The sequence below is a fragment of the Solea senegalensis genome, linkage group LG8 (assembly GCF_019176455.1).
Source record: "Solea senegalensis isolate Sse05_10M linkage group LG8, IFAPA_SoseM_1, whole genome shotgun sequence".
NCBI classification, from domain to species: Eukaryota; Metazoa; Chordata; class Actinopteri; order Pleuronectiformes; family Soleidae; genus Solea; species Solea senegalensis.
The window spans coordinates 8,343,407-8,357,673 of record NC_058028.1 but is presented as its reverse complement, the minus strand read 5'-3'; the positions used below and the strand labels follow the sequence as shown (position 1 = coordinate 8,357,673).

Sequence of the window (14,267 nt, the reverse complement as noted above, 5' to 3'; positions counted from 1 at the left end):
CGACATGGCCGTGGTTAGCTTTCTCACTGCCACAGTCGATTTATTAGCTGTACATCAGTGCCAATCGATTTTTACACATTTTTTTTTTTACACACTTTGAAAAGAGAAAGCATAATTGAAATAGCACTTAAGTAGCAGGAGTAGACTGCTGGTTTGCAAAAACTCTTTGGGGAAGTGAGCATGATTCTCACTTGATTTAAAACATAATTTTTTGCCATAAAACTCAATTGTACTGTAAAAAAGTGAGACAACAACACAATCATTTCAAAACTTTTCCCACCTTTACTGTGCAATTGAAAACCAAGTAAATCTGTAAAATAATAAGCTGTGTATGAAAATAAATGATAAAACATGACACATATGAGTGGACGCTGAGGGAATAACAGCCGCAAATCTCAAGGCTTCAAACCGAAACTTCATTGCCCAAAAACTTCACCATTAGTGCACTGAATGCAACGTTGAGAGGTTTCATTTTAAAATAAAATATGTTCTGGATTTAGTGGTTAAAGGTAAAGTACAGTTACATGTCCCCATGTTGTCAGAGGCATCATTTTATTTCGAGAGGAATTAATTCAAATATGGCACAAATGTTGCACTTGGAATCAAGGATAAAAACAATTAGACTTTGTGGTCATAGATCATGGTCACTGTGCTATTAGACAAAAAAAATGTTTGCCTTGTGAAAGCAGAGCTTCAGGAATTCTCTCAAATTACTTGAATAAATGAAATGATTCAGGTGAACTTGGACAAAATGGGACACATTTTATGTCCTTAAACGTCACATTTATTCAACATGCCCATAATATGAGTCTTAGTTGTTAGTCGACTGAGGAAAACTACCTCTGAGGTAGTATTTCTCACTTGTTTAGAAGTTTTGTTTAAGTTAAGATGTCGAATGTTGTAACTTTTAGTGAAACAAAGTATTTTGTTTGCCTTGGTTTTAATACATTTACTCCACAAAACCATGTCCTTTGCAAACCAAGAAAGCACAGCTGTGCTTGCATCTCCATATATACATATATATATATATATATATATAAAACACATAGTTTATGTTTGAGATTCATACAGGAGGAGTCACTTTCAAAGCGATTCAGAGCTTCTAAGCTCATTAAATGTTAATCAAAAAATCTATTTTAAGATCACTGGGAGATCTGTCATGGGGATTTCAGGCCAGCCAAGAGGCCACTCTTGAGTGAATATAGTGAATCTTTATTTGTTAAAATGTTTTTGTACCAGTAAGTGTGTCTGAACATAGGTTATTTTTTATTTATTTGAACTAAAATGACGGTAATATTCAGATGCACATGTCATCTGACCTTGGCAAAAACCCGCAGCCACAAGATGTCTTCAAGGAACTGCCACTGCTCCGAATTCTGAACTGAGAATTACCCTTGACCACGGCCCGTTTTTAAAGGCAGTAATGAGACAACCCTGCCTTACAATGGCTTTTTGCAACCCATCCGCTCTCCTTTCCATTATTCATGATGTGTTTTCTCAGACAGTGCCTTGAACCATGAGGAGCTCTCCTGTCTGTCTTCTCCAGAAACAGCCCTCTGGAGCTACTGTAGACAGAGGGGGGAGAAAAAGTGTGCGAGCACTGCTCACACTGGACAGCCTGTGTTGGTCTGTTTGTGGAGAAAAACAGATGTCCACTAGTTTGTGGAGAAATACAACGTTCAATAGTCTCTGGATCTCCGCGAGGATGGCATAAAGGAGCCAGTGAATGAGACGGAGAGTGTGTGGATGAACTTGTGCATGATTTCCAGGACTCTACGTGTCTCGTGTAACTTTCTGTTTTGGCATCGTCCGAACAGACTGACATTACATCATCACACAAGATTTCCTCATTTCGTCTGTGAAGAAAGAAAGTAAAAGAGTAGAACTCTACGAAATGTAATAAAGGTAATAGCTAAACGATTACCACATACGAAACTTCACATGTCTCTGTCAAAAGGTGACACGAATCATCAGCCAAATGTGTTTTGTGAAGCTTTGTTTAGCAGACCTCTTTTTTCTGAGATGTATTATGAATAATTTACAGTATTTAATGAACATGATAACACAAGTTTTATCTTCACCTAAGTTGGATTTGAATTAGTGGACTGTTACAGTGATTTGTTTGCCGGTGTTAGGGTTAGACAGTTGTCTTCTGATTCAGGTCAGGCAAATGATTGAGTTACACGTCTCATCTGTCCTGGTGAACGTCAATGACCCACAAACCTAAGTTGAATTGAATTCATATTTAGACAAAAAGAAATCTCCTTTGCTTGACATTTTAGGCTGAATGTGGTGGATTTCTCCCCCTCTACCTTTGCTCAAGCTCATGTCCATTTCAGGCGCTGACTTTAAGATTTTCCTGTGTTGCTGAAACAAGCCACATGGTTACCTGGAAGTTAATCTGTCTACAGTACATGCAGACTTGGTTCTAGACCACTTCACTTGAGGGACATTATACTGACAGATCTGTGCTTTCTGCTCTTTATGAATCGTTGACTATGACATGGACTGATTTATATAAAACTAAAGCCATAGAATCTAGTACTACACAAAATAAAATGTATTCACTTTAATGTCAGCTGAAGCTTGGGACAGTCACAGAGATACAGCATGTAGCAGAAGCATCTGCAGACCTAAAACAGGCTAGAAAATGTAAACTGCAGGATTTACTTCAAACCCTCAGGATATGAATCATCTTAATGCAATGTGTGCCAGCATGTGCAAATGACTCAAATTTGTTCCCACAGTGGAATATGCAGCAATCAGGTTGGTGCACAATCACACTCATTTTTGTTTCCATGAAGGCACCAACAGTGAAAGATAGTCAGATAATGTGTCCTCTTGTGTTTGTACAGCAGCCTGCCTGAGATTGCTGTTACACAATAATATGTTTTTCGGCTCACACGAGGAAGGATTATGTATATGTCTGAAAATACATATGTTAAAAGAAAATTAAAAAAGAAAAATATTGCATTTGCTATGACAACATGAGGATGTTGTTTCTGTTACGGTTTTATGGGGTGTTTGGTTACAGTGAGTTGGCACACTTGTGGTACAGTTGGTACAGCTACAGTGTGTGTGCACTATAAATGAAGACGTGGGGATAGGACAAAAGGAAGTCAGATATCTGCAGCAGCATGTTAAGCAGAATCTAAGCCACAAAGGAGAAACTCCACTATCTAAGGAAGCACAATGGATGAAAATATAATGTATGCAAATGAGGGGAAACATACAAAGGCCCTATTCTTCTCTCTGTGGTCTGTCGACTGTATCAGATTCCTAACTATCTTCTCAGCCCATCCACTGTGCTCATACTGCATTATATAAAAAACAATGTTCTTATAAGTGCTGCAGTAGCTTTTCCTCCCTCATTGCTGCATTGCACTGCAAGGATTTTGACAAAAATGTATTTAAATACTCTTCTATCTATAATCTGAATGTGTCTTACATGATAAATCGGGGGGGTGGGTGAGCATTTGAGGCCTCATCACTGTTCTAAAATCAAAAGTTATTCTACTGAATTACAGAATGTCTGCTAATAAAACTAATCTTTCTGAATTTCACACGTTTGTCAAGTGTACTGCATCTATAGGCCTCGGAGCAAATTGTGAAATTGGATTAATTTACATGGCGACACTTTGAACTGCATTTAGAATTTCGTACGCCCACACTCAGAACTATCACCACGATAAAAATGAGTTCACAGGGAAGCTTTGAATCAAGTGCAGTAGTTAAAAGTTCTGCTATGAGAACATTCTGTGAGGAATACATGAAGTGAAAGTGAAGTGACAGCAGTTTTGAAATACAGTTCTGTTTTGTTTTGCAGCTTCAAGGATCATTGCGACGGAAGATCGAGGGACACGCTCCGGGACACGTACAAAAGCAGAATGGACTCTCCTGCGTTTTCTCTGGATCAGACTTTAAGAGGGTTCGCGTGGACAGCGGCGGTCTGGGACATGGGCCTTGCAACCATAACCTGACCCAGTCTCACTCTCTTCAAGGATCATCAACCATGGGGATGCAGGGGAAAAATTACATGATGCCCCACGGAGTGAGATCAGATATATTCAACATGACCCTTAAAGAAATGAAAAAGGAGCCCATCGAGGTGCCGTCATGTGGTCAGTCGAATGCGGAGATGATTTTTGATTTTAAAGATGAAAGTGGTGGTCAGATTGACCCAGAACTCCAGGATCTGTTTGATGAGCTGACAAAGACGGTGCCCCCTCTGAATGACCTGGAGTTTGAGAAGATGCTGAAACAGGATGATACATTCGGTTTGGATCTAGGTCGGCCAAACTCAGCGGGCGCAGCGGCTAATCTGTGTTCCCCGATGGAGAAGCAGATTAAGACGGAGCACTCCCCGGATTTTGGCCACGTCCACGGCGGCTCGGCGCAGCTTCGACCTGCCTCCGCGGGGCCCTCTTTCACGCTGACCAGCACGTCCTCTACCACCACGTCACAGAAAGCTAGCACGCAGGCAGGACACCCCAGAGCCATGCCCTGCTGGCCAGAAATATCTCACGCAGAGCAGCTGAAGCAGATGGCAGCAAACCAGCAGCAGCCGAACACTCTGCTCCACCACCACCACCAACCACCACCTGTGGGACTGTCTAGCTGGGCTCCTGCCATGAGCAACCACTCATCCACCAGCACCTTTCCCCAGGATAAGGTCTCTAATTCGGCCCCGATTAGCCAGCAGAGAATCGGCCCCCAGAATAAAGGGATCAACAACTGCCTCTTCAAGTCAAACGGGCATGCTGGCTCCTCCCATCATTTGGACATGAAGGGTCTTAGCACCAAGCCCACGTTGCACTTCAGCCCCAAGGCACCGCATTCTGCCAATCAGCCGATGTCGATCATGGCGAGCCCGGTGAATAAAACCTCAGCCCAGCAGCAGCAGTCACCTTCAACCTGCCAGAATCCGCCACACTCAGCTCTCCACTTCCAGAACCAACAGATCTCCACATCAGCGGCCCTGTGTCACCAAGCCAAGCCTGGTCCTGCTGGGCTGCCATTCAAACTGTCACAGCAGCGACAGGTAAGAGCTCTGCCCTCAATTCATACACACACACACAATGTTTTTTTTAATGCTATGTGGAAAATGTGTCACTTCAAACTATTAAGGAATCAAAACAAACGTTCTTAGTTTATCAACAGTAACATTTTACAACATGATACACGTAAATATATAGAATTGATTTGATTTGATTGCCAAACGACCATTTCAGTGACACTGGAGTCATAAGATTTTCAATATAATATCATTTTTAATTAGTGCGGTGTGTGGAACTCACACTATAACAAGTACAACATTATAATACAACAGGACAACTATCGCTGTATATTGTTTTAGGGCTGCAACACTTAATCAATTAGTAATAGAATCAATCAGTTTTCTCAGATTTCTCTGAATTAATTTTCTTAAATGTGAAGATGTTTTGTGTTCTCTGCTCCCTATATGGTAATAAAGAGAATACTTTTAATTTGTGGACAGAACAGAACAATTAAGAATGTAATTATGATATCTGCCATCATTTTGCGGATGGTAAATATGGAGTTCCGTCATGCAAAATGCACATGAACGCCTCCTCCTGTTGTGATTTCCAGTGGGAAATTGGGAGATAGTATTGATACATGAGTTCCTGAGTGGAGATATGCTGCTTTCACGTGCTATCAGAAACATGATACTTCCCATTTGTGAAATCAGAACGACCGGTGTATTGCACTCAAGTGCTTTTGTTGTTGGAGCGAAATGAAAAATGGCTGACACACGGATCACCCTTACATGCTTCATGGGTAACAGTAAAGGCATTTTTTTTACTGTTTAGTAGATAAAACATTAACATTTTGTACACAATCCACAATAGAATTATAATAATTATAATAAAGGAATTATTTACCATTTGTGACGCAATACTCCGTAGCAATACTTCTTACGTTCCATCGCAATACTTTTTACGTTCCCTTGAAACACTTTTTGCGTTCCCTCGTAATACTTTTTACGTTCCCTCACAATACTTTTTACGTTCCCTTGAAACACTTTTTGCGTTCCCTCGTAATACTTTTTACGCCTCACAATACTTTTTACGCCCTCACAATACTTTTACGCTCCTTTATGTTCCTCAGCACTTTTTATGCCTCACAAAACTTTTGTGTTCCCTTTATGTTCCTTTGCAACACTTTTCCTTAATACTTTTTACGCTCATCGCAACAATTTTTAAGGCCCTCAACACTTTTTATGCTCTTAATACTTTTTGCGTTCCCTCACAATACTTTTTACGTTCATCGCAACAACTTTTGTGTTCCCTCGCAACACTTTTTGCGTTCGCTCACAATACTTTTTGCGTTCCCTCACAATACTTTTGTGTTCCCTTGACCATGACCCTACCCAGGCTCCGTATGAGTTTAACGCACTCGTAGTTCCAATTTCACAAGGAAGAAATATTATCTTTCTGACAGCACGTGAAAGCAGCATATCTCTATTTGTTTAAATTTGTAGTCTCACCGTTAGATGTAAATAATTCTTACACACTGTACATTTTATCTACTCTATACGATAATTGACAGGTGAATCAATAAAAATAGTTGCAGCGTTATTACAGTATATTGTAATAGGGTTGCATATTATGCTGATTCTGAATGACTGTCTGGTGTATTTTACTAAAGATAAGTAATGACACTGGCATCTGCTGCAGGTGTAGTAACATGATACACGGCACAGTCTCACTAACTCACTGCAGTCTTTCCTCATCAGACGGTTGGCTCACAGCAGTCAACCTGCCGCATGGAACAGCAGCACCGCAGCGCTGTGTGTTGCCGGACTTTCTTGTCATTGTTCTTGCTGCTGTCTGTGTCTTTGCTGTTGAATATGCATTTCCCCTGACAGTGCTTTGACGATGACACAGATTGCCAGACCGTGGTAGATTAACATGCAGGACTTCTAATTTCTTTGCTTGTCATGGTGGCTTCCCGTCAGGGCACAGATATGCACAGCGGGATTTGCTAATTGGAGGTTGTTAGCTACAAGGGACAAGTGGTGGAAAATGACAGTAATCTGCTTAGCCTGGTGCCGGAGGTTGAATCACTGATTTGTTATGATTGGGGAGATTTCGACCGTCCCTCTTTTTCATTTTACGCACTAACGGTATCCGTGGCTGCCTTTGTGTGAAATGATAATGCAAGCCACACAAGAGAGACTCTCTTAACCTCTGTGAGATCAAGGGAAGTGTTTGAGTGACTGGGAGAGGGAGGGAGGGAGGGAGGGAGGGAGTTTTATAGACATGGAAGTAAACAAGATAGGATGACAAATACATCATCAGGCAGGGGTGTAACAGATCCAGTTTTACCGCTAAACTGAGAACCATTTGTACTCTTAATACAACATTATTTTGGTTTGTAGACCAAACAAGACATTTGTGACATTTTATAAACCAAACAAGTTGTCGATCAATCAAAAAAATAATCAGTGTTATGTTGTATCGGTAAACATTTTCAGAACAACTTAGTTTTTTGTCTAAACATAAAATTAGCAGCTATAGCAAAAGTGTATTTATACACATTAGCAATGATAATACTCTAATAATAATAATAATAGTAATTCTAAGCTTACTAAAGAATAATATGTATGTATACTGTACAGAATAAGTACAGTATATGTACAAAAATAGTAAAGAATATAATATAATAGAATCATATGAAATAAGAGGGGGAAATGGTATTTTATGGAAAATAGCAAACGTGAAAGGGAAATGGAAGAAGAGCTGGGTATCAAATAATGAAAAGGCTTTAAATGGGATTTTGATAAAATATTGAAAAAGCAGACTTTTTCAAAGCCTGAAGCTCCGGAAAGTGAAAGCTCAGTCACTTCAGGTCTTTAAGAAAACTTGAGGACACGAATCTTTGCTGGAGTACATGGAAGGTAAAGATTCAGTGAGACACTTTTCCCAAGCACATCATGCTTTTCCTTTTTTCTTCCTTTGACTAAATGTAAAAAGCAGGTGTGAATTCAGGGATATAATAATATTTGAGAAATGCAAAGAATAAATTAGCAGCACATAATAATGTAAGTATATGTGTTCAAACAGAGTTTGGTTTGTCCCTTGCATTCGGCAGGGACTGGGTTAAAAGTCCGGCTATAATGAGGACGCAGCAGCTCACAGAGAGGAGAAAAGAACTGGAGTCTCTTCCCACAGTGAATTGAATTAGTAATGCCAGAAAAGTAAAGGTCCTGAAAGAGTGCCCTCATCCCCCATGTAACATTAGTGACTATAAACCAGGCTTCCTCTGCCTGAGAGAAGCTGAGGTCACAGATGTGAGCTCGGCTGCTCGTTTGAAGCTTCATACAGTTCAATAATTGGCTGCTAAGTCAAACATGTCAAAATGCAAGCCCACCACTCTGATAACTGCTAACTTACTAACCATGAGGTCACACACACACACACACACACACACAGAAAAAAAGAAGCAGAAGTGTGAAAGAGTTTGGCAGCAAACTGTTCACTAGACTAGAGGACACTAATGCATTATGAAGCCTTGAGTCGCTCCGGTTGGTAGGCAAAGCTATTTCAAGGACAAAGTTTGCTGCTGCCAGTCACATCAGCGGCGTAGCTCCAGTTTAGTATGTTGTATATTTGAGAGAGAAGGGAAAACGCATAGCAATGGGAGAGGGGAAACAATCTTGATGCACTAAAAATGATTGCAGGTTGTCATTATTTACGATGCCTGGGATGAAATTTATTCCTAATTTTTGGCACACGGGAAAATATCTGTTTGGAATTTCCTGGTAACTAAATGCCTCACAGCCTTTCATGCAGGTGTGGAAAGGCCCGTGTTAAAGAGAATAAAGAAACAAAATGTACAAACTGAACTGTTCACCCTGGTTGTAATTGGACCTGAGATTGGAGATTAGAGCCGTTCTGCTAAAACTGTGAGCGCATCAGTGTAAGGTTAATAGACTGCACTATGTAGTTCTATAATTTTAACCCTAACATTAACAAGTGTGTATTCCATGCCGTCACACTATGGTCCAGGTTACTTTTAGGCCCCTTAACAAAAGTAGGATATTCTTAAACATTCATAATGTTTTTTTAATGAATGTTTTGGTCAAATTAGGAAAAGCCATCGAATGTCAGGCTAAAATAGTGACATTTCTTGGTCAAATTAAACCTACATGGTAAATAAGGGTTAAGCATCTAATACTTCTGAGCAGGTGGAAGTTAAAAGAACTATTATTTTCTTCCCTTTTTTTTAAGAATGCTGAAGCCATAATTATAACTACAGCTGAAGCCGAAGCTTTGCTTGTAGTAAATACCGACTCCTCAGCTTTTGTTGACGACCTTGTGGCACCACATCCCTCAGCTGGGATAAGAGGGGTTGAGCCTATCAGGTCGCTTCAGCGGGGCTGTGAAGGGAGTGCTTGTTTCCTGGGAAAGGGAGCCACGGCCAAGTCCAGATGCCGAGGTGCTCCCCGGGGACCCGGGTCCCGAGTCCAGACTGGAGGAAGTGCAGTGTGAGAGCCGGCGAAGGCTGGACCTGGATCACTGTCAGCTGCCTACACTGCCACAGGATGGGAGACTAAATCACTCCACTCCTTCTTGGAGGCCCGAGCCCACATGTGGTATTCATTTACAACAAGCTTGTGAAGAATGAGATGGTGGGGGGAATGCGGAAAACAGCTTTATGACACATTAGGATGACAGAGAGGATTACTCAGTTGTACATGCTAAAACACCCCTCATTGGGTTTGTCTTACAACAGCGACGGAACAACACAAGGCCTCGCTGGTGTAACTCTGTGGGGAAAATGTCCCTGATGGACACAGTTTCTCACAGTCTGGTGACAGTGAATCAAAGTGGCTGTTTTTTGGGGGGAGTAACAGGAGAAACCGCTGTTTTGATGTTTTCAGTAACTCCATTGCCATGCTCGGTTTGCTGTGTGGGTTGAACTCAGGCAGGAAAGGCGAATATTAGCTCATCTGAAATGGCTTGTGACTGTTGATGAGTTTCAACTTCCTTCATCCTCTAATCCGGTCGCGTTAATTCTCCATATTTCAGCCCCAGTCATTAACATTCACACACACACACACTTCCCTCTCTTTTCTGTCTGTTTTTTCTTCGGGGACCACAGAGTCACCACCCTGTAGAGATTTGTCCTCTGCAAAGACTCTCTTTCCTAAGTAATAGCTTCTGCTAAATGCACTGTGTTGGATTTAATCCACTTCACCATGGGAAATATTTTAAGTCAACACAATGACTGACACTGTTGACACAGTGTGTGTTGACTTGGATTTGGTGCACATTAACCTCTTTCATGACAAATGCTTGCACGTTGCAGAAAGCCCGAGCACAGGCGAGAGTGTCCTTGTGTCCACATGAAAGACTGGTTTGACTCGGAGAGCTGGGGTGGAAATGCATCGACACCCGTGATGGCGAAAGCTTGCTCAAAACCATACGTTCATGGTAGTTTGGGTGTTTCTGTTGTCTTTGCGAGTGTTTTAATCAGTGTGATGGTGTCAGAAGACAAGTGGGTCGTGTACTGGAGGAAATGCCAAACACAACACGGTGATTGGTGAAAGAGAGCTTTAACGGAGGTGTAGTCATAGTGGTAGAGCGTTTACTCCCTATCTGTGCACATTTCTGCTGTCTTAGGGATTCTTTCCACTTTCTTCAGACACAATTATCAAGAGAGACTCAGGCCTTGAGTAGGGTTTGCATTCCCCCTTCAAAAAAAAATCCTCTCCAAGTTTCCCTTTTTTTTTTTATCTGCAGAGGGAGTCGCCTTGACCACATTCTGGAGGTTGAATAGCATCTTTGACACAGATCTGTGATGTTTTGTATATGTTTGCCCTCTAGTGGACAACCTACGTTATTGCATTATTATTTTGTGTTTACAGACTTCAGCTGTCACTGCACTTGGCTCCAATCTCCAGGGCAGAAATGTCCACTGACACTAATGTAAACCCCAACCTGTGTGTCTTCTTTCTTCAGGGTGTTCCTCCTGGTCCGAGGCTGCCCATTAATGGAAGCATGGGAGTCATGTCAGCCCAGGCACAGCCACGGGCCTCGGCTCCCAGCAACCAGCACAAAGGCCCCGCCAAGCCTCCAGCCATGCAGAGACAACTGAACCAACAACAGCAACATAACATCAGCAACTCAGTGAGCTATGTTGGTCAATAAAGCAGCAGTTTAGACTTAATGACGTTAACGATACATACTTTGTAATGCTGGACAATAATTCAATAACAATAATGAGTGCAAGACATGTTTTGTAAAGCAAAAAAAACTAAGATCAATAAACACTCAGCAGTCACATTATTAGGCACAGAGGAGCCCCGCTTCAACGATCGACGTGCCGTGTGTTGATTTTGAAAGTTACTGTTTTTAAAACCTGAGAGCTGCAACTCACTGAATTATCTTCTCATTTCCTGGATATTTTCTGTAAATCTTAGAGAACACTGAGACCTGCCAGTCTGGAACAACCATGAGATGTTCAAAGTCATTTAAATCCACTTTCTTCATTATTCTGATGCTCAGTTTGAATTCAGATAGATATTTGGATTAATGAGCAGTTGAACAGGTGTACCTAATAAAGAGGCTGAGTAATTTAATGTTAACTTTCACTCAGGAGCAAAACGTCAGTCTTTGATTATCTGACTCATCATTATCAAATGATTAGAAATGTTTAATTGTTAGAACCTTTTTGGCCATAGTGTGGAATAATTAATATCCACAACCTTCTATTTTCTTTAGGACAAAGACACCGCTCATGATCAGTTCAGCCGCCATCTCACGAGACCGCCACCGGATTATAAGCAGTCAAGAAGTATGGTCGGACTTAAGCAAGGAAATATCTTCACAGGTACTGCACATTTTTGATTGGGCACAAGATATGGTTGAGTGACCATTATAGTGATCATCTTTTCTCCTTTTTTTAGGTCAAAACTCCTCACCTTCCACCAGCAATGGTCCAGAGAATGACCTTCAACCCATGTCTTGTCACCTCCCAAGTGGGCCTGGTTCAAAGATGAATCCTTCACCATCGGAGCGCAGATTCGGTCTGGGGACCGACTGTCATCCGACGCCGTGTATTGGCCAATTCCAGCAGCACAACAGTCCGAATCAAATTGGACTGAACCAACACAAGCCAAGGTTCCTGGGACCGAACACGCAAGGCGGCTCCTTTGGGATGAACAATGTAGCAGGTGTGCAGCATCCGAGAACGACAGCTGAATTGCATTCCTCCGGAGTGCCCGGGCAGGGTCTCAGCAGCTTGATGACAAATGTCAACATGGGTTGGGGCTCGGCCAACAAGCAAGTGACAACTGGACTCGGTGTAAGGCGTTTACCCAACCCTCTACAGTCACAGGGAGGGCAGCTGGACATGCCAAGCCATCCGTACCAACAGAGGCACGTCGGCCCTCCGAACCAAGTAGCACCAGACGTAGGGAGGCTCCCTCTTAACCCGACATTAAGAGACACGGGCCCAAGACCGAGCCAGCCAATCATGGGCTCTCCATCAGCTGTGGGAAACCTGAACCAGGCATCTCCTGAACAGAGGGTACCAGCGGGAAACTTTGCTGAGCCCAGTCCCAGTTCCGCCAGCTACCACCAGAACAACAGAGCCAACCGCGTGACCTTTGACTTCCTACCTGAGGGAGACAACACAGTACCTGGCATCAACACAGACTCAGACTTCATAGACTCCCTGCTCAAGTCTGACTCTGGCAACGATGACTGGATGAAAGACATAAATTTAGACGAGATTCTCGGCAGTCACTCGTGAATTGTGAGGCGGAACCTTTTTGTAAATAATGATAAAAAACGGAATTTTATAAACTCATGACCTTTGTTATCCACGTATACTGTATTGATTTATATTGTATTTACTGTGAAAATAAATTTTGTCTTATGTCATTAGTATTCAGCATATTTTGTTCCTGGTATATTGTCCAAAAAAAAAAAAGCCTTTCTTTGCAGTCACTGTAGTTATTATGGTCTGTCATATTCAAGCTGTAGTGCTGTCATGTAAAGTAAGAAACACCAAATTCACACTGTGAGAAGAAAACGTTGCCGTGTCGCTTCGAAGTTGAGCTGAATCTCTATCTACTATAGCATGATATGGTATTTACCTTCGGTTGTGTTGCTACCACACACACACACGCACACACACACACACGCACACACACACACAGAATCTTTCCACAACTCATTTTTGGTCCAACTTTACTGTTCAAGCTTTTTTGATCTGTGGTAGTTTTTGATGCAGTTTAAATAATGTAACCATATTTTCATGTGATATTTAATAATTATTGGGATAGTATGAAAACATTATTATACATGCAATTAATGAAAATTGATTTGAATAAAGTGTTGCCTTAGTTTTTGTTTTTTGTTGTTGTTTCTTCCACAGAGCAGCAATCATGCACAACTTGAAAGCTTAACACAGCCGTCACCATAAGTAATTTGTGTGACTTTACTATTGGTGATGTTTCATAAGGGTGTGTACACTGCTTATTATCGCTAATTTTTGCTGTGTGCCACTGTTGCATGCTGTTTTCTGCAATATTATGTTTGTTTTATGTTCAATAATATTTGGTCAGAACATGTGTGCAATAAGATATCAAAACTATTACAGTATAGTAATTCATAAATATGTCACTATGACATGAAAACTGCACAGTGTAGTCAGTTAAAAAGATGTTAAAGTATAGTAATATTTAAAAGCAGTAAAAAAGTAAGAAATAAAACCCTAGAATAGTACTAAAATGGTTGAAATATTTATGTTTCTATTTCTACTAAATTTTTAAGCAAAAAAGCATTGCAAGACATGAAAGCATAAAAAGTAAAATAAGGTATCAATAACAGATGTCACTACATTTTAAAATATAGATGTTATGACAAGTTATGGCCACTAGAGGTAAGTACATGCATATGCTTAATTTAAGGAGGAAGGAGGAAAACCTATGAGAAACAGAGAAAACAATATCTTTTAAAGTTGGTGGTTGATGATAGAGATACAAATTCAAATTTTGACGACATACTAACCTATGACTTTTTGACACTTTTCGGACGACATACTAACCTATGACTTTTTGACACTTTTTGGACGACATACTAATCTATGACTTTTTGACACTTTTTGGACAACATACTAACCTATGACTTTTGGACGACATACTAACCAATGACTTTTTTGTCAAATTTTGGAAGACATACTAAAGTATGACTTTTTTGTCAAATTTTGGACGACATACTAAAGTATGACTT

The 14,267-nt window shown here is 41.0% G+C and overlaps 1 protein-coding gene across 1 annotated transcript in view; it reads left to right on the top strand.

The window, feature by feature from the left end:
* The window catches only part of zmp:0000001236 (mastermind-like protein 2), a 41,875-nt gene extending 28,496 nt beyond the window's left edge, over window positions 1-13,379 (top strand). The window contains exons 2-5 of the mRNA XM_044032628.1: window positions 3,827-5,041; window positions 10,989-11,156; window positions 11,751-11,859; window positions 11,936-13,379. Coding sequence (XP_043888563.1) covers window positions 3,827-5,041; window positions 10,989-11,156; window positions 11,751-11,859; window positions 11,936-12,783 — 2,340 coding nt within the window. The 3' untranslated portion in view covers window positions 12,784-13,379. The remainder of the gene's footprint in view (window positions 1-3,826; window positions 5,042-10,988; window positions 11,157-11,750; window positions 11,860-11,935) is intronic.
* Window positions 13,380-14,267: the final 888 nt, after the last annotated feature.